The sequence below is a fragment of the Saimiri boliviensis genome, chromosome 2 (genome assembly GCF_048565385.1).
Source record: "Saimiri boliviensis isolate mSaiBol1 chromosome 2, mSaiBol1.pri, whole genome shotgun sequence".
Classification (NCBI taxonomy): domain Eukaryota; kingdom Metazoa; phylum Chordata; class Mammalia; order Primates; family Cebidae; genus Saimiri; species Saimiri boliviensis.
The window spans coordinates 228,873,575-228,894,716 of NC_133450.1; the positions used below are offsets into that span (position 1 = coordinate 228,873,575).

The 21,142-nt window shown below is 43.2% G+C and overlaps 1 protein-coding gene across 9 annotated transcripts in view; it reads left to right on the forward strand.

Annotated features, from left to right (window-relative positions):
• Nucleotides 1-3,470: 3,470 nt before the first annotated feature.
• NTRK2 (neurotrophic receptor tyrosine kinase 2) overlaps nt 3,471-21,142 on the forward strand; it is a 352,403-nt gene continuing 334,731 nt past the window's right edge. For 2 of the 9 annotated variants that reach the window (XM_074395486.1, XM_074395487.1), the window contains exon 1: nt 5,978-7,169. Coding sequence is in view for 7 of the 9 variants with exons in the window: in XM_003941128.4 (XP_003941177.1) it covers nt 5,741-5,952 (212 nt within the window). In the remaining 2 variants the exon portion in view is untranslated. Of the gene's footprint in view, nt 3,760-4,275; nt 4,398-4,670; nt 4,883-5,370; nt 5,953-5,977; nt 7,170-21,142 lie in introns of those variants that run through there. The other 7 variants (XM_003941128.4, XM_003941127.4, XM_010351855.3 and 4 more) reach the window with 7 other exon arrangements.

Genomic DNA, 21,142 nt, shown 5'->3' on the forward strand with positions numbered 1-21,142 from the left:
CATGATGTTTTTGGAAGTGTGATGTATTGCTGAAATCAATTTACTGAACTTTTGCTTAGAATGTTAGCACTGACATTCATAAGAACTGTTGTTTTCTTTTCTTGTAATGTTTTTGTATATTCGTATCAAGGCAATGCTGGCATCATAAAATGAATTGGAAAGTATTTCTTCCTCTTCGTTTTTCTAGAAGAGTATGTAGAAAATTGGTATTATTTTTTCTCAATTGTTTTGTAGAATTCACCAGTGAAGCCATCTGGGCATGAAGTTTCCTTTGTGGAAAGATTTTTGAACCATATGTTCAATTTCTACAACAGATACAAGATTATTAGGCAATCTATTTCTTCTATGGTGAGTTTTATTGGCTTTGTATTTCTCTTTTTTTTTTTTTGAGACGGAGTTTCACTCTTGTTACCCAGGCTGGAGTGCAATGGCACGATCTCGGCTCACCACAACCTCCGCCTCCTGGGTTCAGGCAATTCTCCTGCCTCAGCCTCTTGAGTAGCTGGGATTACAGGCACGCGCCACCATGCCCAGCTAATTTTTTTTTGTATTTTTAGTAGAGACAGGGTTTCACCATGTTGACCAGGATGGTCTCGATCTCTTGACCTCGTGATCCACCCGCCTCGGCCTCCCAAAGTGCTGGGATTACAGGCTTGAGCCACCGTGCCCGGCTGGCTTTGTATTTCTCATAGAATACGTTCATTATGTTAAGTTGTCAAATTTATTTGCAGAAAGTTGTTCACGATACATGCATAGTATTTCTTTAAATAAGTGTTTTAATTGCTCTCATTATTGTTTTGGTACCTGTGTTTTCCCTCTTTATCCTAATCAGTTTGACTAGCTGTTTTTATTGACCTTCACAAAGAGCCAGCTCTTGATTTCACTAATTTTCTCTATTGGTTTTATGTTTTCGATTTCATTATTTGCCACTCTGCTCTGTATTATTTCTTCTCTTCTTACCTGTGTTTAATTTGTTCTTTTTTCCTCTCTTATTTCTTAAGGTGGAAGCTGAGGTCACTGGTTGAAGATCTTTCTTCTTTCCTGACACAGGAATTAAATGCTATAAAATCCCCTCTAAAAACTGCTTTAGTGGTATCACACAAACTCTGATACATAATGTTTTACATTTTCCTTTTGACTTTTTTTAACCCCATTCCCTTTAATCTTTCCGGGCTTCTTTCTCTGGCCTCAGGTAGCTTCATCATCTGCATGTGTCAATCAGCACTATGCTGAATGCTTGAGAGGAATTCTCTGCGGATGTTCATTATTCTTTCTGTACAATATTCTTCTTCTTGCTACTCTGTCTTGTGAACTCTGCACTCCTTGATTTCTCTTGAGTGGTGTCTCCTCAACTTAGGTAGCTGTACCCTGCCTGGGTTCCTTCTCCCTGACCTTCATTGTCTTATGTCCATTGTCTTAACTCTTGTGTAATATATTTTGTTCAGTGTGTTGGTTGTCTGAGTGAGAGACTAGATCTGTTTCCCCATTACTCCATTTTAATCAGAGGTTGCTTATTGTTTTACAACTCAGCATTGGATGTTAAAATCACTATATTGAGTTATGTGCATTCAAAAGTGAAATTGTGTAGAAAACAAAAGAATATATTAGTGTATTCCATGTACTAAGGGTAAATAAGTTTTGTGTTGTGACTTTTTTTTTTAAATTTTGCATATGCTTTTGTGTATGTGTTCAATGGGTTGTGATATAAAAGGCATTTCTTCTTGTGAATCCTGGTCAAAAGAGTTTGAGAAACATTGCTGGAGGTACATCATGGTTCAGTACAGGTAGGAACCTGTAACACTTAGTTTCTATTCCTGTATTGAAGGGATATGGAAAAAATCATCTCTATATTGTCCACCTGAAAAATGTTCATCACCTCTTACAAAGTCGTGATTTGAGAATCCTTGAAGTGATCTCTGGGACATAGCCTGTAGGTCTTAAATTTGAGGTAAACCCACAATTCCGCCAGTTAAGAGATAGCTACTGATTGCCAATGTGTTCTAGACACTGTGCATGGAGGTGTTCAGTTACCAGCATGAATGAGTGGGAGGCCCTCCCTGGCCCAGGGCTGAAGCATATCTGGCTACTAAATGAGACAGAAAGTAAGGCAAAGTTTTAAGCAGTGCTATGAGCACTTGGAGCACAAGAAAGAATTGAAATTGTGAAAGTGAGAAGGAGCGTGTCCGGTAGAGTTACTCAGGTTCTTGCAGTATTACAGGTTAAGAAAGTGAGATCTCAACTTTATTTTATTTATTCACTAAATATATACATCTATTTTAACATCTACTATGTCCTTGAGAGATATCCATGAGCAAAATAGATAAAAATCTCTGCCTTCATGGAGTGTACTAGGAGAAATGTAAAAAACATATGTAAGTAAATTATCTGTTCGAAGGACAAACTTACGTTAAAAATAGTCGAGCGGAAGTAGGGTGATTAGAAGTAGAACCCAAAATCCTAATTTTAAGTGGGAGATGATCCGTGGAATATATTTAGAATCCAACTATAATGGTAGCATATATTTACTCTAATAGGAATTCTACAAAAATTCCAACATACTTAGAATCTCCTGGTGTACACACCACCCTGACTGCCTATTCGCCATACCGCAGGAAACCACGAGGGCTCACATGGGCCATTGCTTAGAAAAACGGGATGAGAGTACGGGAGCGTGGGAGAGCTGCGGGTGGTGATCACACGCTCCTTTCCCCGTGTTCCTCGGGGGCTTCTCCGCTTCAAGGGCCCTGACAAGACAGGTGGAATCTGACGCGGGTCCGAGACCAGGTCGCTTCTGCCCTTGGCTGCCCTTCCTCGGCACATCCTCACGTAGCAGAGAACGGAGGAAAAAACTTCAGCCTGGCCGTTCCGCGCTCAGCGTGCGTTCCCGCTGAGTGACAGCGGTGGGACGGACCTGCCGGCCCCGCCTTCCGGTCGGACCCGCGGCGAGAGTTTTGGGGTGCTGCCCAAGAATTCCTGCTGTTAACACTCAGCGACCAGGCTCCGTACCAAAAAAAAAAAAAAAAAAAAAAAAAAAAAAAAAAAAAAAAAAGCCCCACTAGGTGTTTTCTACGTTTCCTTCCTAATATTTCAGGCTTGGCCTAGATCCGAGGAGTCACTGGAACGAACGTTCTGCTTCTGGGTCCTTCCCATCCCCGGCCTCTGCAGGAGGGTCAGTGACTGTTACTGTGTTTTGAAACAGACTCCAACCCGTCGCTTTCTCTCGAGCGGAGGATCGCCCGCCTTTTTCTCCTGACAGGAACTCGGCGAGCCGCGCACCGGCCGCGCAGCCACGCGCAGCCACGCGCAGGCGTCGGGCGCCGCTGGTTGCGCATCTGGCGCCAGAGCGCGCCCCCAGCGCTGTGCCCGCCGCGACCGTGTCCGTGGGCTGGCGCTCCGGAGCGTGCCGGGCGCTCTCTCCCCGCGCGGGGGCACCAGAGCCCTCGGAAGTGTCAGGCACTGCGGTGCATTTTCCCAGTTCTCTTTTAAATGACTGCGGAAAAACAGGCTCCGAGCCGCAAAAGGGAAGACGGAGTCTCAGACGCGGCTCGCGAATGCCCCGCAGCCATCGTTTCACTGCGCCCGCAGAACAGTTACGGTTTGTCACCCGACCCTCCCGGACCGCCTCATGTGTCCCTAGTGAGACCCCCGAGGCCCTGCCCGCACCTGGCTTCTTCGTAGCTGGAGGCATATCGTGCTCCGGGCAGCGGGGGCGCAGGGCACGCGTTCGCGCACACCCGCACACACACGAACACGCGCAAGGTACGGCACGGGAGCGAGGGCTTGGGACGCCCTGCGTGGGGGTGGGCGTCGCGGGCAGTGCAGCGAGGATCTGGGAATGGCTGCATCCCCTCAGGTGAAAGGCTGAGAGAAAATGACGCGGCGACACACAGCGGACAGGCCGGGGTGGCCCCCGAGCATTTAGAAGACGCATCGGGCGCGCTCCCTTCCCCTCACATGTCTCTCTTTCCCGGGCGTGTGACCGCAGAGAACGGCAGGGGAAAGACCCGCGTGGAGAGCTAGAATTGTGTGTCGAGACCCCGTTCCCTCGGCGGCAGAAGCACCAACAGGAAGCCCCTCCAAAACCACCGATCCCCAAATAGGTGGCCCGGAACGGGGGCGGTGATCCTTGGTTACCCATGCAGAACACGTTTTGGTGTTTACAACATTTATTTATTTTTAGGATAGCTCGCCCTCCCTTTTAGGCAGGGTGGGGAAGGAGAACGCGGGGAGGGAGAGGGGGAGGATTCCTATAATGAGAATCAGCGCATTTTTCAGAGCTGAACCCAGCCCGGTTTCCATTTCAAAACGGGAGACAGCCTCTACCGCGGTTGTAGAAGAGACTGTGGTGCGAATTAGGGACCGGGAGGCGTCGAGCGGAGGAACGGCTCATCTCAGAGGTACCTGGATGTGAATGCACGCACACGCGCACACGCACACACACACACACACACACCCCGGCACGCGCGCGCGTGCGACACGGCCGGGATGTGTGCGTGTGTGCGCGCGCGTGTGAACTCCCACATGCTGCTGCTGTCTGCTTCTGGCCAGTGGCACCGATGCCTCCCTCCTCCCTTCTCGCCCCCAGATTCCCCTCCCCTCCCCGGTGCTTTTGTCTGGAGGGTGTTATGGGTTTGTGTGTGTATGAGCGTGTGTGTGTTTTTGGATTTCAGACTAATTTTCTGGAGTTTCTGCCCCTGCTCTGCGTCAGCCCTCACGTCACTTCGCCAGCAGTAGCAGAGGCGGCGGCGGCGGCGGCTCCCGGAATTGGGCTGGAGCAGGAGCCTCGCTCGCTGCTTCGCTCGCGCTCTACGCGCTCAGTCCCTGGCGGCAGCGGGAGCCTGGAGCCTGGCGCCGCCGGCGGGCGTGAGGCGCCGGAGTCGGGGTGAGCAGCGCGGATAGTGCCCTCGGTCGCCTCGGCCCTCACTGTCTCCCCCTGGGGCGGCCTCAGCTGCTCCCCAGGTGGGACGTGCCGCGCCACCTGCCCGCGCCTCCGGCACCCAGCGGCTGTGGCGGATTCTGCAGCATCATTCGGGGTCTCAGTCTCGGAGCCAATGCCGCCGGCAGTCTCCGCATCCCCCCTTAAAGGGTCCTTCGCCCGGCCTGTACCATGGAATCCTGTCTCGGGGACCCTTTCCCTACCTCCCCTCCCTTGGCCTCAGGCTCGAAGAGAGAATGGGCACACTGGTGGCTCCAGCGGCGTCAGTGCCATCGCGGGGCAAGTTGATTCCTGGGCCGCAGCTGGGCACTCATCCATCCACAGTCTCCCGGCTGGGGTCGGGGTGGGGATGACGCGAGCGCAAAGGGAGAGTGCCCCAATTGGTGGTGTTGGGGGTCCTACGCCCAGTCTTACGCGTGTCTGTTTGTCCTCAGCCTCGAGGTGCATACCGGACCCCCATTCGCCTCTAACAAGAAGCCTGCGCCCCTGAGAGTCCCGGGAGCGCCGCCGGTCGGTGCCCGGCGCGCCGGGCCATGCAGCGACGGCCGCGGCGGAGCTCCGAGCGGCGGTAGCGCCCCGCTGTAAAGCGGATCGCGATGCCCGGGCCACAGTGAACTGCCGCCCACCCGAACACGCTCCGCTCCGGACCAGCTCAGCCTCGGATACGCTGGACTCCGCGAGCCCGCAACAAGCACCGAGGAGTCGAGGGAGCGACAAGCACGGGGAAGGCCTCCCCGCACGGATCGGGGAAACCCACCGGTGCAGCTGGGGGACACGCACTTGGGCTGGCACTGGCTGCTAGGGATGTCGTCCTGGATAAGGTGGCATGGACCCGCCATGGCGCGGCTCTGGGGTTTCTGCTGGCTGGTTGTGGGCTTCTGGAGGGCCGCTCTCGCCTGTCCCACGTCCTGCAAATGCAGTGCCTCTCGGATCTGGTGCAGCGACCCTTCTCCTGGCATCGTGGCATTTCCGAGGTTGGAGCCTAACAGTGCAGACTCTGAGAACATCACCGAAATGTGAGTTCCTGGAGCTTTTTCTCCTTTCTCTCCTTGCCCCTAGGGCCCGGGTTGGCCAGGTGGTAAGTATTGGAAGTGAGTGCTGTCCCAAGAGTGGGGAGAAGTCAGAGACAGGAGATGCAGGGTAGGGCCATCTATCAGTTACCTGTCTGTTTCACTGGCTTGGGACTGCTAGTGCAGGGAGAAGTGTGACACTTTAGAATAAGTTTTAAATATATATGTATATACATACGCCAATTATATGTATATATATTCCTCGTGGGAAGGAACTCACTATGCTTTTTATATTTCAAAGCTCTGCTGGGTGTGCTTTAGGCTTTCCATATGCACTAACTTAGTTGTGGGCATTTTTGTTTCAAGAAGTGCTGTGTGTATGTTGTGTTAGAAGTTCCATTAACACTTACTAGAAAAGAGGTTAAAATAATTAACTTTCCTGAATTTGTTGAAAGAAGTGACAGTCTCTCCTTAACATCTTTTTCTGAGGTTTGAGTTAACCAATTTCCCTTTTCATTTTATATATCAGATTTTGCTTAGGAGATGGCATCCAGAGATGGCCTTGAAAATGATCTGTAAGAGGAGAAGTTCTGAGTGTTGAAATGCACTCGCTCAAAAGAAAAAAAATGTGATTGTTGGAAGCCTAAAAGCCTGGGCTGATTTAATTTGGACTTGACTTCCCAGAGATATGATTTTGAGACCACTTGGATTATAACTCTTAATTGTCCATTGAATAGTTTCTCTGGACTAGGTTGGAGATAAAGCAGTGGGTGGAACTCTGATAAATGCTGGCTTTAGCATTGGACCCCTGTGTCCCTGGAAATGTTTGAGTTTGTCGTGGCTTGATGAAGAAACAGAACTGTGTATTTCTATTCTCTTTTCTGATGCCTTGTGACAAATACATTACCAAGCAAGAACTTGCCAGTCCTTTCTCTAGCATTCCTGTGTCACTTCTACTGGATTATTATTGTTATTTTTTCCTTAGTGATTCTGTCATTCCATACATCTCATTAACATGAGATTTTATTCATACCCATGGAAGATTGTAAGGCAAAGTTTCTCCCAGTTTTCCTTACTGTGTTTGACACTGAGATAGGCAGCTCTACAGTGGGGCTTGGGCTGTGGCCTTCCGGTTGTCAAGTGCGCATGCATTTTTCCTTCCACAGAAAACATACAACCATGTTTCTGCCAACGTAGTTGACCAAGATAACCTGTGTTTTAATGTAAGTAAGCATGAGACCTTCCTAGTCTCTGTTGCCTGTTCTGCTGCTGATGCTTATGGTGTAAGGCTCAGGCAGAAGGAAATGACAGCAGAGCAGAGGGGAGCGTGCAGGCCTAGCAGAGCCGAGATGTGTCGGGAGCAGCCAACTGTTGGGCTGAGTCCAGGGTGCTAGGATCTCAATCTTTCTGGCAAGGAGAGCAGGAGCCAGGACTGAAGAGCAAGGGTGGATGAGGCCCCAGCTGTGGTGGCCTTGGGCTGGACTGGTTGAGGCTTACCAGGCTGGTCCCAAATCTGTGGCCTTTTGTCAGAATATGTTTCATGAGATGGGGTGTCAGTAGTTAGATGGAGGAGGCCATATGGAATGGATTTCAGAGCGCTTCTGACTGTTTTGAGATCGTGGGGTGTGCCTTATACAGTTAGATATTGTTATGTGTGTGTGGTGGTGGTTTTAAAATTCTGTTTTAGATGATAGATGCGTATAATGAAGAAAGAAATAAGACAGGGCTGATTATTTTCACTTTGTTTTTCTCTTAGATCATTTTAAGGCCATGATCTAAGAAAAAGAAAATAAAACTGTCTTTAAATCTAAAAAATGGTTATTTCAGACCTTCCTGATCTTAGCTGCCTGATGTATATAAAATCAATTGATTTCAGCAGAGCTTTCCTTTATCTGTCCTCACAATTGTTGTTGCTTCTTTTATATCTGATGGCAGGTTCCTATTTTCGGCTTTTTTTTTGAAACAGATTTTTAAAATACTTATTAAGGCATTTGTCATAGTTATTCATTCAATCGTGGCACTTCTAATTTCTGCTCTGATTTTTTTCCTTTTTGATTTGAAAACCTCTTGGGATTGTGGGAGTGGAGAGGTGTATAGGGCTAAGTGTTGAGAACAGGGAATTAGGTTAGTAACATTAGTCAGCTGGGTAGATGTGAGCCCTGAGACACAATATGTTTCTCTACTCTTCCTCAGCTTTGCGTGAGCCCAGCTGCTTTGTGCCACAGTGCCTTTTTCTGTAACTAGTATCACAATACTTATTTGGAAAGCAGTCCATATAATTATTTTGAATTTTGCTTTTTTGACCTCAAAATGACATCAGTGGATGCGCTTGTTTCACTCTCATCATTATATACACCATTTGTGTTCTTTTTCTTACATATTAATACTTGCTTGAACAGCTTTTAAATTCTTGGCCAGTGGATACCAGCTACAGTTGGAACCAAATTACACATATTTTAAAACTTTGTTATTAGACCCGGTGGTATTCCTAAAATAACCTGTTGTAATGGTATGTAGCTGAAGTTATGTGCCTCTATTTTTTAAAATGGAAATAATATAGTGAATAAACTGTGATTAACACCATACAACTCGTTATAACAACAGTTTATCGTATCATGCAAAAATGGTGTATCTTTTAGCATTTCTTTTCTCTTTTCCTCCTCCCCCTCTTTTTTTTTTACATATTAAACCATGATGCCTTTAGAGTTCTAGGAACACAAATAGCAAAACATTAAAAAATATGTACAGATTAACTGAGAGAGGATTTTTCTTTGTTTGTACATGCATACTTTAAGCTAATCTGACCTTTTGTCTTCAGTCATTGAACCTATTTTATTAAAAATATTCCCATCACAGTACCTATTTTATGTTTTTTGCCCACTAATGTGACATAACTAGATCAGTATCTATCTATAGGTACGCATCACACCTGCTCACCGTCACACTGCTAAGTGGCAGCTCCTGTTATTTAGAAATGATTATTCCACAGCAGGGTTAAAATGAATTTAAACGCAGTACCAATGTCACATGCAATGGAATTCAAGAGTGAAGCCTGTTGTTGGAGTTATGTAACTGGCTGTTTAAATCCCAGTTGTATTAAGTGCCAAAGTGCATTGCAAAGGACAAGTTCTGTTTCACCCAAGTGGTAAAAGGCACCGTCAAAAGAAGTCATGCATTTTTTTTTTTTAGCTGTGCTATAAAAATACATAACCTAAAATTTGCCATCTTACAGTTCAGCCACGTTCCATATATCCATGTTGTTGTGGAATGGCATGCATTTTTATGTTGCACATGCTTTATGAAGACCAATAGGGACTCTTTTTGAATTTCTTCAGTGGTATTCTCTGATTTGGGGGTCATATTGGGAGACAAGCTTCATACTTTCCCTCCTAGTACAACCTAAATAGAATTTGAAGCTTCTCCTATCAGAGACTCTATGTACAATTTATTGTTGGCTTGGTTAAGCAGCTGTAATGTTGTGCCATTAATACATTGATTTTGGCCCTCTTACTTTAATAAGCTTTGCCATTACAATTAATCATACTTAAAAAAACATCCTGGCATTCACCAAGATTCAGTGAAAGGCATCAACTTTTATTACTCCGATATTTACCTCTCAGCCCCTCCATTGGGGGTTTTAGAACTTTGGATTGTGGCTTATATGCATTTAAAAGCCATGTATTTAAATTCAGAGTGTGGTACGTAAGCCACACTAGACTTGTTAATAAATAAGGCAGTCTAATTTACATCATTCATTATTTAATACAACTTGCAAGCTGGAGTTGAACACATGCTGTCTTTGTAGCGTAGGTATTTACAGACATCAGCTTGGCACAACCATGTAGTCTTTTTAGTTCCATACCTTCAATCTTTGCAGTATGGACACTTTCGTCACCCTTCGTAAAACAGTTGAAAAGCCTTGTGACCCTTTTGACCCTACTTTCTTCCACCCCCTTTCCATCACCCATTATTTACTACACAGTAAAATGGGTTTGATTTTTTTTCTTCTCTGAAAAGTGATATTTCCTTATGGGAATTCAGAACACTGGCGTTAAGAGAAGAGCCTGGATTGTATGTTATTAGAAGCAAGTAATGGGAAGTTGAAGCAATGTGGTCACAGCTCCCTAGCGTCGAATTTAGGTCTGTTTAAGGTCTTTCACTGTTTCTATCCCATAAACCTCTGTTCGTGTCTGTTTCAATATTCCCTTATAAAGACATTTTCTAAGCTGAAAAGTTGGCTGAACAGCTGAGAGTTGAGGTCTCTTTCTCCCTAGGAACATTCTGTATGATGTCTTTGACTATATCTAGGTCGTAGGAGTATAAAACCTAGAGTTTTGTTTAGTTGGGGAAGGGGAATTGAATTTCCTCATTTCTTTTCTCTTTTCCTCCCCCATCCTTTTTTGTTTGTTTGTTTGCCTTGAGTATTAAGCAAGTGCCTCCAGTTTTAACTCATTGCTTATGTTGCCTGTTAGGGAAAGAAACATTATCAAACCATTACTGAATACCACAAACTGGCCTTATCCCTCTGGCTGACTTTACCAGTTCTCTAGAGAGTTTCTTGTAGGTTCAAAAACTATAGGGTAGAATGTGACGTGAAAGACCTGCCCCTTGGAACAATGCCAATTTTTAGTTACTCTTGATGGCTGTAATCAATGATAGGATTTGGGGGAGAGATTATTGAGGCATGGCAAAGTTTTTACTTGCTTGATGTGTGTGTGTGTGAGAGAGAGAGAGAAAGAGAGAGGGAAGAGAAAAAGCTCTGAATCTTGGATTATTTATAGTTGATCAATCATTTTCATAATCTACTTGGTTGAGCTATTTTAAAACAAATCCCACCGCCAGCCTCAAATGGCAAAGATCTGAGCTCCACTGTGGCCTGATAATTTTAGCTCACATTTGATTGCTGATCAATCTCCATTAAAAAAGCAAAGATCCCATATAACTGGGTGCCTTCTCACCACTTACTTTGATCTCTGGGGTGTCCAAAGACTGGGAAGTTATAAATATTGATCTGGAAGATGGATGAGTGAATGTGCTCAATGTTATAAAAATCTTGCAAAGAAAAGTAATGTGTAGATACTAAGTTTTTTCTTTACGTGTTTAAAAAAAAAAAAGCATATCATGGAGAGGTGGAGTCAGGAGACCTGGAAATGCATCCCAATGTCACCACTACCTGATTACCTGATCTTGAAGCAGCCATTTAATGTCTCTGGGCCTCAGCTTGTCACATGTAAAACCAGGGCTGTAGATTTGATGCTCAGACAAGTTTCTCCAGGCTCTGAAGTTCCCTAAAGAATCAGTCATGGAAATAAGGCAGTGTATACATCAACTATGAAGGAAGGGGATGATGCAAGGTGCTCAGGGTCTGGCAGTGTGTGAATCTGAAGACCTTTGGTGTCAGAGTGTTAGGTGGGAATGTTTTCTGTGTCTGCTCTGAACTCCCTCAGATTATGTCTTTTTAAATGTGAGATGCTAACAAGGCTGGTGGCGTGTCAGTACTGGTCTAATGAGTCCAAGGTCACAGGGTCAGTGTTCAGATGGGTCACTTAGAATCAGAATCTCAGAAAGAGAGAGGGCCTTAGAAATGATCTGCTTCAAACTCTTCTTTAAAAAATCAAGGGCAGTGAAGAAAGTCACCCAAGGCCGACTCATTAACAGCATTGTGGAAACTAGATTCTCTTTCTCCTAGCACTCAAATGAATGCTGGGGGCCTTTGCTTTATGGTGCCTCCACTCTGTTCTATGTTCTCAAACTGATCACCTAATTCTGGCTCACCATTTTGTTAGGCTGGTGCAAAAGCAATTGCGGTTTTTGCCATTACTTTTGCACCAACCTAATAGAATCACCATAAATGGGGAGACAAGTTTAACATGACTAAGTCTGTGCAAACTCATCTCTATGAGAGACCAAGTTATTAAAAAGTGCATGACCTACTAATCTGAAAGCAATCATCTTATCTTCATATAGGAAGAAATATGTTTTCTGTTTAACTTTGTGTGTGTGTGTGTGTTTGTGTGTGTGTTTTAAATTTCAGGTATTCCTCTTCTTTAGACAATTCGTACACAAAAATTGAGCTGCAAAGAAAAGCCTTCATGAGTTGGCAGCAGTGAGGTATACTAACCTTGTGGCTGTTGGGCCATCTTTGCAGATTGGGGTTCAAGGAGGGGCAGAGCAGACAGAATGAAATGAAGGCTGTGGCCCCTGGAGTCTTTGCCACAGTCAGGGGTGCTTATGTAAGTGGAGAAACTCACAGCCCTTTCAATGAAGTATGTGTTAGCTCCCATGAAAGACCTGTGGCCAGAGAGTACTTATTCTTTCCCAACTTCTTTCTTCCCTCTGACTTCTGAATGCCTGAAGATTGATGACCAGTCTCAGTGGCTGAGCTAGTGAGCAAACTTCAGGATTATTGGCTCCCATCCAAAATGCATCCAGCTACCATTTTATGTTTTGTTCATGTTCTGCTCTGAGACTTTTCCAGGAAGAGCACACTTCTGAGACATAGTTTTCATTGCATGAAGGGTTGCTCCCATGGGACCTGAAGGGCCTTTACAGAGATCCACTTATTTAAGTTTACAACCACACTCGGACGAAGGTGGGAAGGTTTTGGCAGCCTCTGAGGGGCTGTCAGGTTAGTTTGCCTGGGCCCCTTGGTAAATCAGAGCATAATTAGGGATAAGATCCTATCTAATATCTCACTGAAGGCTCTGTCTACTCCAAACTTGTTGCCCAAATTTCACCTCAAGAGCCCAGGCAATTCTAGGAGAGGTCTGGAGATTCAAATTCATGTTCACAGGTTAAACTTTATGCAGTGGGAAGGAGGTGGACTGTGGCTTCATCTTCACCCTTCATCCTTTTCTCCTCCTTCCGTTCAGCTCCCGGGCAGTCTGATATATATATTGTTAAGAGATAAATGATTTGGGTGCCTTTGGCAATATGGCATCTTCTTGCATAAAATAAAACTGTTAATAATCACACACCATTTAGAATCCTTTTTATGTCAAATAAAGACATATTACTACTTAGCACCCCATCCTTTCCTGTGATCGTCATGTCTCAAGAATTGTCTACACACACACAGACACACACTATAATGTATGTGTGTACCATGTTTTTATCAATGCATAAATCTATGTGTAAAACTCTGCTATGTGTGATTTGTTCAACTTAATTATCTTGGGTTGTAAAATTTTCCGAATAATTGAGAATGTACTTCCCTAAACCACCATTTTAATTTTGTTTTTATCATTCTGGATTTCTCTTGACCAGGATCTGGCTGGGCTGTCTTCTTTGAGTGAAGTACTCGAGCGTCAGTGCCTTGACCCTGTTACCCAGCCTGGCCACTCAGAGACCACTTGTGTCTGTCTTCTGATTCTTTGATCTGTTCTCAATGTAAATGAACAATGTAGACGCAACTGAAAGGTGCTGGAATTTTGGTTTCAACCTCTACAATATAGTGTAATTTTAAAATAAGATCTTCTCAATGCTAATATTTGTAACAGGAGTTGTTTCTATTTCATGTGCCCCAGAATCCCTTGCTGTGAGGTAGCAGAGGGGCCTATGCCTAAATTGTCTGACTCTTGCTCACTGTGGGCTGAATGACCTCTCGTCTCTGAGTTTGGCTTATTCCTCTATGTGATGTATGTGCAGGGGTGAAGCGTGCCAGGCAAGAGAGTTTGACATCATAGCCCGTAGATTCCCTGGTAAGGTGTGCCAAAAAACACACAACTACAGCGAAAAACAAAACAAACAAACAAAAACAAAACAAAACAAAAAACAAAAATGAGTGTCTCTCTCCGAAAAACAAAACAAAACCTCAAACCAGAACTCTTTTTAGTTTGCTCCCAATTTTACTTCAAAACCCTGCTGCTACCACCTCAAACTCAAAGAATGTTATAGATGATGTTGCTCCTTAGATATTTCTTGTGTGTGTCTGGTGCTATGATCTGAATGTTTGTATTCTCCCAAAGTTCATGTGTTGAAACTCAGTCGCCAGGGTAGTGGTGCTGAGAGGTGGGGCCTTTGGGAGTTGATGAGGATATAAAGGCAAAGTAGGATGAGTGCCTTTATAAAAGAGGCTCAAGAGAGCTTGTTTGTCTTTTCTGCCATGTAGGACACACACAGAAGGTGCCATTTATGAGGAATGGGTCCTCACCAGCTATCAATCTGCCAGAGCCTTGATCTTAGACTTCCTAGCCTCCAAAACTATGAGCAATACATTTCTGTTGTCATAAATTACCCAGTCTAAGATATTTTATTATAGCAGCCCAAATGGACTAGGTACGTGGGTTTGGCCCTTTCTCTTTGCAACTCTTCAGCCTCCATCTGTTTGTGGTGGTGTTTCTTATCCTCTTCCCGTCTGTCCTCAAATCACAGACATACATGTGCAAGCAATCATTTGGCTGTAAAATCCCTTTAATGGATTGTGAAGAAATTGTGGCTTGTGTACTTTTTTCTGGTAGATAACCTGTGGGCAGACCACCATTGTTTCACCTGAACCTGGCTTGATAAGGTTAATGCAGTCAGACAGGTGAGAAAGTATAGAAACCTGGCATAACTGAAAGGAGCCCTGCTCAGGGAGATAGGATTTGGGATACCCACTCTTTGACGCTATCGGGGTCTGAGATCTTGGTTGAGCCACTTGACCTCACCAGCCTGAGTGATTTAATCTTAAACCTGGAGGCTGGGACTCCCATGCCTGCTACTCCTTGAAAGACTCTGTGGTTCTGAATCAGTCAGCCGTGGGCACTACTGTTTCCCTTTCTAGAATTCACCCTTGCCTCCACTCCATGGGCAAACCAGAGTCTGCTCCCGTTCTTCTGGTGGCTAAGCAGCAGAAACCTGACCTGTAGATTTTCTTTAAATTCAGCTCTGCCATTGAGGCCAGATGATTTTGCAGGTCACCAGTTTCCTGCCATCCTGGGTGGCAACCTTTCCATGTTTCTCACTAATAGAAATAAATTTTTAATTTTTTCCCTGGGTGTAATTTTCAAGACTTTTTCAGCCCATTCCTGGCCTACTACTGTGGATGAGGCTCTGGCGAGTTTTCTAACTGACCTCTTTGATTAGTTTCTATTTTCTGTGACCCCAAGAGCAGAAGCTTTCATGGACATTAAATCTTATTTTTCTGCTCATCAGGTTTCCTTTTCATCTTAGTTCAATAGTTGATCACATTCCTGATTGTCATGTGGATGGGCTGCCATCTAACTCAAGCTTCATGGAAACGTGAGTTCTGTGTCACTAGTGTTATTGAGGACATGGGAATGTCTAACAAATAGGGTACTCTGCAGAAGCAGGAGCCCCTGAGCAGCTTATATCTAGCAAGAGACAGATGCATACACATGTAAACACTCCCAGTGTTGGGAGGCACTGATGTGTAGATGGGATGTGAGTGATTCCCAATCCTTACCTCCTATGGTGGCAGCAATCCAACTGAGCTTCATTATTTTCTCTCTGTCAAAATTGTTTTATATTCCTGGGGACACCTCCACTCATACTGCATTAAAGTAAGCTGCAACTTGCATCTGCAGTCAGTTATGACGGAAGGGCTGGAGTACCTTTCAGCTGAAGCTAATCACTCAACCTCTTAGCTCATACTCTTAAGCTGTTCTCTATCAGCAGCTTTCCCTTGCTCACATAGCTGTATTTTCTGTTTCTTTCTATTGTTTCACATTTTAAGATCAGAACTGAAGCAGGTTCATGTTCCACCCATCTTAGAAAAATTTTCCTTTAGCATGATTCTCTCCCTCTCCTTCTGCTCCTGACTAAAGTTCCTCTCCCTTCAAAACCAGATCTTGGAAGAGTGATCTGTATTCATTGTGTCTATTTTCCTAACTCCTATACCTAGTCCCACTCCACTGTTTTCAAACTCAGTCCTCCACAGTCCCCAGAAACCTTCATGGGCCGTATTTCTCGGTCCTTGTCTTACTTGACTTCTTCATTTCTCACTCCCTACTTTTGAAATATCCTTTTCCTTTGGCCTTGGTGCCACCACACTTTTCTTGTTTTCCCTCTGTCTCTCTGCATGCTACTTGCTTCCTTTGCTTGTGGGTTCCCTTTTCTCAGCTCTGAAAAGCAGACCTTAAAAGTTGGTGTCCCTTGGGATTCTGTCCTATGGCTGCTTCTCTTCTGGGCTATCTCTGGGCTACATCACCCTCATCCATGACTTATGTTACCTTCTTTGTGCTAATCATGGCCTAATCTGTTTCCCCATCGATTATCAGTGAAGACCTTTGGACCCATATACTCAACACCCCTCTCAGATACAGGACAGTGAGTCACACTTATCATTTCTAAATAAATTTTTTCTTGTTGCTCCAAACCCATTGCCAATGCTCCCTATTGTAATGGATGGCACCATTGTCCACTCTGTAACACAAGCCAGAAACCTTGACTCCTTCCTCTCTTTAACCCCTATATTAATTCATATATGACGTGTGGTCAATGAATTTTCCTAAGTATTTCTTAAATCTAATTTTTAAAATCTCCACTGACACTTTTCAATCATTCTTTTAACAAATATTGACTGGGGTCTTCTCTATGTTGGGCACTAGCTGAGTACAGGAAATATGGTGAGAAAAACTGCCCTGGTCTCTTCTTAGGATTGCAGTGTGCAGGGGTACGGGGGGTGGGGGAGGGAGGGAACAAATATCCAATAAGTACTCACATAAAAACAATATAATTCATGCCAAGATTATCTTTTGCCTAAAATGCAGCAATAACTTCCTATTTCGCATCCTTGCCTCCTGTCTTGTCTTCTCTCTATCCGTAGGCCACACTGTAGCTGATCTTTCTGAAATGCTGATCTTATCATGCCACTGCTTATAATTACCCTCTGGCTCCCCATGCCTCTCAAAATAATGCCTAAAGTTGTTTATTTTTGTTTTAGTTTTTAGAAAATAGAACAGGATTGTCACTCTATTTCTATAAAAAGAGGCACATAACTATTACATGGACCAGAATGCACACATCAGCATAACAGTCTTTTTCTACACCAGCAAGCTCTATAAAAAAGAACAAATTATAACTGGAAGCTTGGTTGGTGATCTTGGAATTAGAGCAAGGGCATTTAATTCTGCATTTAAAATGTTAGATGGCACTAAGCTAAGCTTGCCTGAGGCATCCATCTCCATAATGGGAGAGCCTTCACAAAGGGAATGTAGAACTTGAAGTACTTTGGCCCAGACTGTGTCCCCTGGATGGACACTTCTTTTCCTCTCCTTCATTCACTGCCCAGCACCAATGCTGATTGATGCATTCTTTCTTTGGAAAGGTTAGTGCCTTTAATGAAGGCTTCTCATGCCTGGGAGCCTTTCAAATTCTTTAAAGCGATTTTGCACATCTTGTCTCTGAAATGCATTAACTTATTGTATGGAATTTAGTTAGTAATTACACTTTTTAAAGTAGTATTTGAAAGTGATCAAAAGTGCAGACAGCACAAAGGAGTGTACCACAAATAGTGTTCCTCTCACCGTGTCCTCCTACCCTCTAAAATCCCTCAGCTCCCCTTTCCAATAACATCCACTGGTTTTATTATGTGTCTGTCTCCTTTTAGAAATTTTCTTCTTACCTATATAGTACATACACAGGTCTTTTTTGTTTGTACACAAATGAGGGCATGCTATACCCACTTTTCTACATCTTGGTGGTTTTTCACTTAACCGCGTATCTTAAAAATGCTTTTAGATAAACATATGTAACCAACCTTATTTCTTCCCAGCTGCACAGAAATCCACTGGATGAATAGACTCTATTTAATCAACTTCTTATTGGACAACCCCAGTGTACAAGTTCTTGCATATACCTTCTATTTGTGTCCTCACATGGCAGAAAGGACAAACAAGCTCTCTCTGGCCTCTCTGATAAGGGCAATAATCTCATCCCACTATAATGACCAAATCACCTCCAGAAGGGCCCACCTCCCAACATCACAAGCATAATTTTGTCTACAGGAAATGTTCCTAAAATTGGAATTGCAGGAAAATTGCAAGATATTTGTGATTTGTGTGTGTGTGTGTTTGTGTGTGTGTGTGTGTGTGTGTGTGTGTGTGTTTATTTTGCTTTAAGTTATGGGATCCATGTGCAGAACGTGCAGGTTTGTTACATAGGTATACATGTGCCATGGTGGTTAGCTGCACCTATCAACCTGTCATCTAGGTTTTAAGCTCCACATGCATTGGGTATTTATCTTAATGCTCTCTCTCCCCTTGTCCTTTATCCCCTGACAGGCTCTGGTATGTGATGTTCCCCTCCCTGTGTCTATGTGTTCTCATTGTTCAACTCCCACTTATGAATGAGAACATGTGGGGTTTGATTTTCTGTTCCTGTGTTAGTTTGCTGGGATGATGGCTTCCAGCTTCATCCATGTCCCTGAAAAGGACATTACCTCATTCTTTTTTATAGCTGCATAGTATTCCATGGTGTATATGTGCCACATTTTCTTCATCCAGTTTATCATTGATGGGCATTTGGGTTGGTTCCAAGTCTTTGCTATTGTAAATAGTGCTGCAATAAACATATGTGTGTATGTGTCTTTATAGTAGAATGATTTATAATCCTTTGGGTAGAGGCCCAGTAATGAGATTGCTGGGTCAAATGGTATTCCTGGTTCTAGATTCTTCAGGAATCACCATGCTCTCTTCCACAATGGTTGAAATAATTTATACTCTCACCAATAGTGTAAAAATGTTCCTATTTCTACACAGCCTCGCCAGCATCTATTGTTTCCTGACTTTTTAATAATCACCATTCTGACTGGTGGGAGATGGTATCTTATTGTGGTTTTAATTTGCATTTTTTTAGTGAAATGATGAGTGAGAGTGATGATGAGCTTTTGTTTATATGCTTGTTGGCCACATAAATGTATTGTTTTGAGAAGTATCTGTTTATATCTTTTGTCCACTTTTTGATGGGGTTTTTTGTTTTTTCTTGTAAATTTGTTTAAGTTCCTTATAGATTCTGGATATTAGACCTTTGTCAGATGTGTAGATTGCAAACATTTTCTCCCATTCTATAGGTTGCCTGTTCACTCTGAAGATAGTTTCTTTTGCTGTGCAGAAGCTTTTTAGTTTAAGTAGATCCCATTTGTCAATTTTGCCTTTTGTTGCAATTGCTTTTGGTGTCATAGTTATGAAGTCTTTGGCCATGCCTATGTCCTGAATGGTATTGCCTAGGTTTTCTTCTAGAGTTTTTATGGTTTTGAGTTTTACATTTAGGTCTTAAATCTATCTTGAGTTAATTTTTGTATAAGGTGTAAGGAAGGGATCCCGTTTCAGTTTTCTGCATATGGCTAGCCAGTTTCCCCAGTACCACTTATTAAGCAGAGAATCCTTTCCCTATTGCTTGTTTTTGTCAGATTTGTTAAAGATCAGATGATTGTAGATGTGTGGTGTTATTTCTGAGATCTCTAATACTTGTGATTTTTAAGTAAATATTGCCAAGTGGTCTTGCAGAGAGGTCACATCATTTTGTTCTCCTACAGAAACTGGGAGTGACTGCTTTCCTACAATTAAGCCAGTACTATTTGTTATTGAACCTTTTGTTGTTTGTCAACTAGTTTCCTGAGAAATAGTACCTCAATTGCTGTATTTAGCAATTAGGTAATTATGATCTTAATTGAAAGTCTTTCCTTATGTTTGTAAGTCACTGTTTTTTGTTTTTGTTTTTGTTTTTGTTTTCAGTGAACTTAGCCCTTTTCTTTTTTTATTGAATTGGTGGCCTTTTCAAAAAATAAGAAAATTTGTACTTTGCCTAATGTTTTGCTTGCCTTCTGATGTCAGTTATGGATTATGATATTTCTTTTTTTCCCTCCTCATTTTCCTTCTCTTTTGTGAAGCAGAATTAATTTTTTTTTCTAGTAAAGCTTATTTCCTTTTTTGTTTCTATGTTGCAGATGTGGCTAAGAAAGTCCTTTCCTTTCCCAAATATAAAACAAACAATCCTGCGTTTTCTTCTACTGCTTTTACTATTACATGTTTGTACGTTTAAAGCTTTCATCTATCTAAATTTTAAAAATATATGAAGTAATGTAGCAGTTATTTTATTATTTTTTTTCTGTATAGCCAGCCAGTCAGATTTCTGTATCCTACGAATTATATAATTCTATCTTTCCCTCGATAATTTAAAATAGCAATTTTGTTCTATGGGAGGACCACCTTTGTGTTTGGGCCTATTCAGGGATCTAGCCTATTTCATTAATCAATCTGTCTATTTACATGCCAGTATTAAACTTTTTTCTCCCACAGATTCTTCTTCCTTTTTTTTTTCTACTTAAAGTATTAGTGTCTTACTCATCAATCTTCTTTCAGAATTTTCAGGATAATTCTAGCATGATTATTTTTCCACATGAATTTTAGGAACTGCTTGCCTAGTTCCCCTGCTCGACAGTGGTGTTTTTAATGAAGATGGCATTATACTTACATAGCAAGGCTGACAACTTCTTATCAAGTCTTGAAAGGCCTGCGTCCTCAGGTTCAAAGCCATTTCTCAGCCTCATTTCTGGCTTCTACCTTTGTTCAATGCCATGATACAGCCACTCTGAGTGTTCAATTTCCCTACTGAGCTATACTGTTGCTTATCTCTCAGGTTGTCCTCTCTGCCTGGAACCTTTTCCCTGCCTTCTGCCCTGGCTTATCTCTTGCTTATCTTTTAGGCCTTAGCTGTGATGTCACTTCCTCTGCATCTACACCTGGTCTGTGTCCCCTCCACTACATGCTCTTACAGTCCCGTGTGTTTCACATTGCAATGTAGGTCATTTAGTATCATCAGTGTGTGCCTGCATACCTGTCTGTACACACTGTTAGGACATAAACTGCACACTGGCAGGGACGTACGGATCTTGTTTATTGCTTTTTCCTAGCATCTAGCACAAAGTCCTAGTTCTCCATGTTACAGAAATACATGTGGATATGCACTCGTGAGTACCTTCCTCCACCCCCAAGTGTATACACATAAATCTATCATCTAAAACTCCAAATAAGAGTATTAGTTGATTTCTGGGTCATCAATATGTAAATCTCTAGACATATTTTTTCTCAAGATATCAGGTTAAGATGTTTGTTTATATAAATGACCTCTATGGAATTAAAGTGCACAGTGTTAGTTCATGCACAGCAAGAGATCGATTAATTGTGGAAGGGAAAAAAGGCGAAACCTTGATGAGGCAGGCTGATTACATGTACAACAGGAAGGACGGACAGCA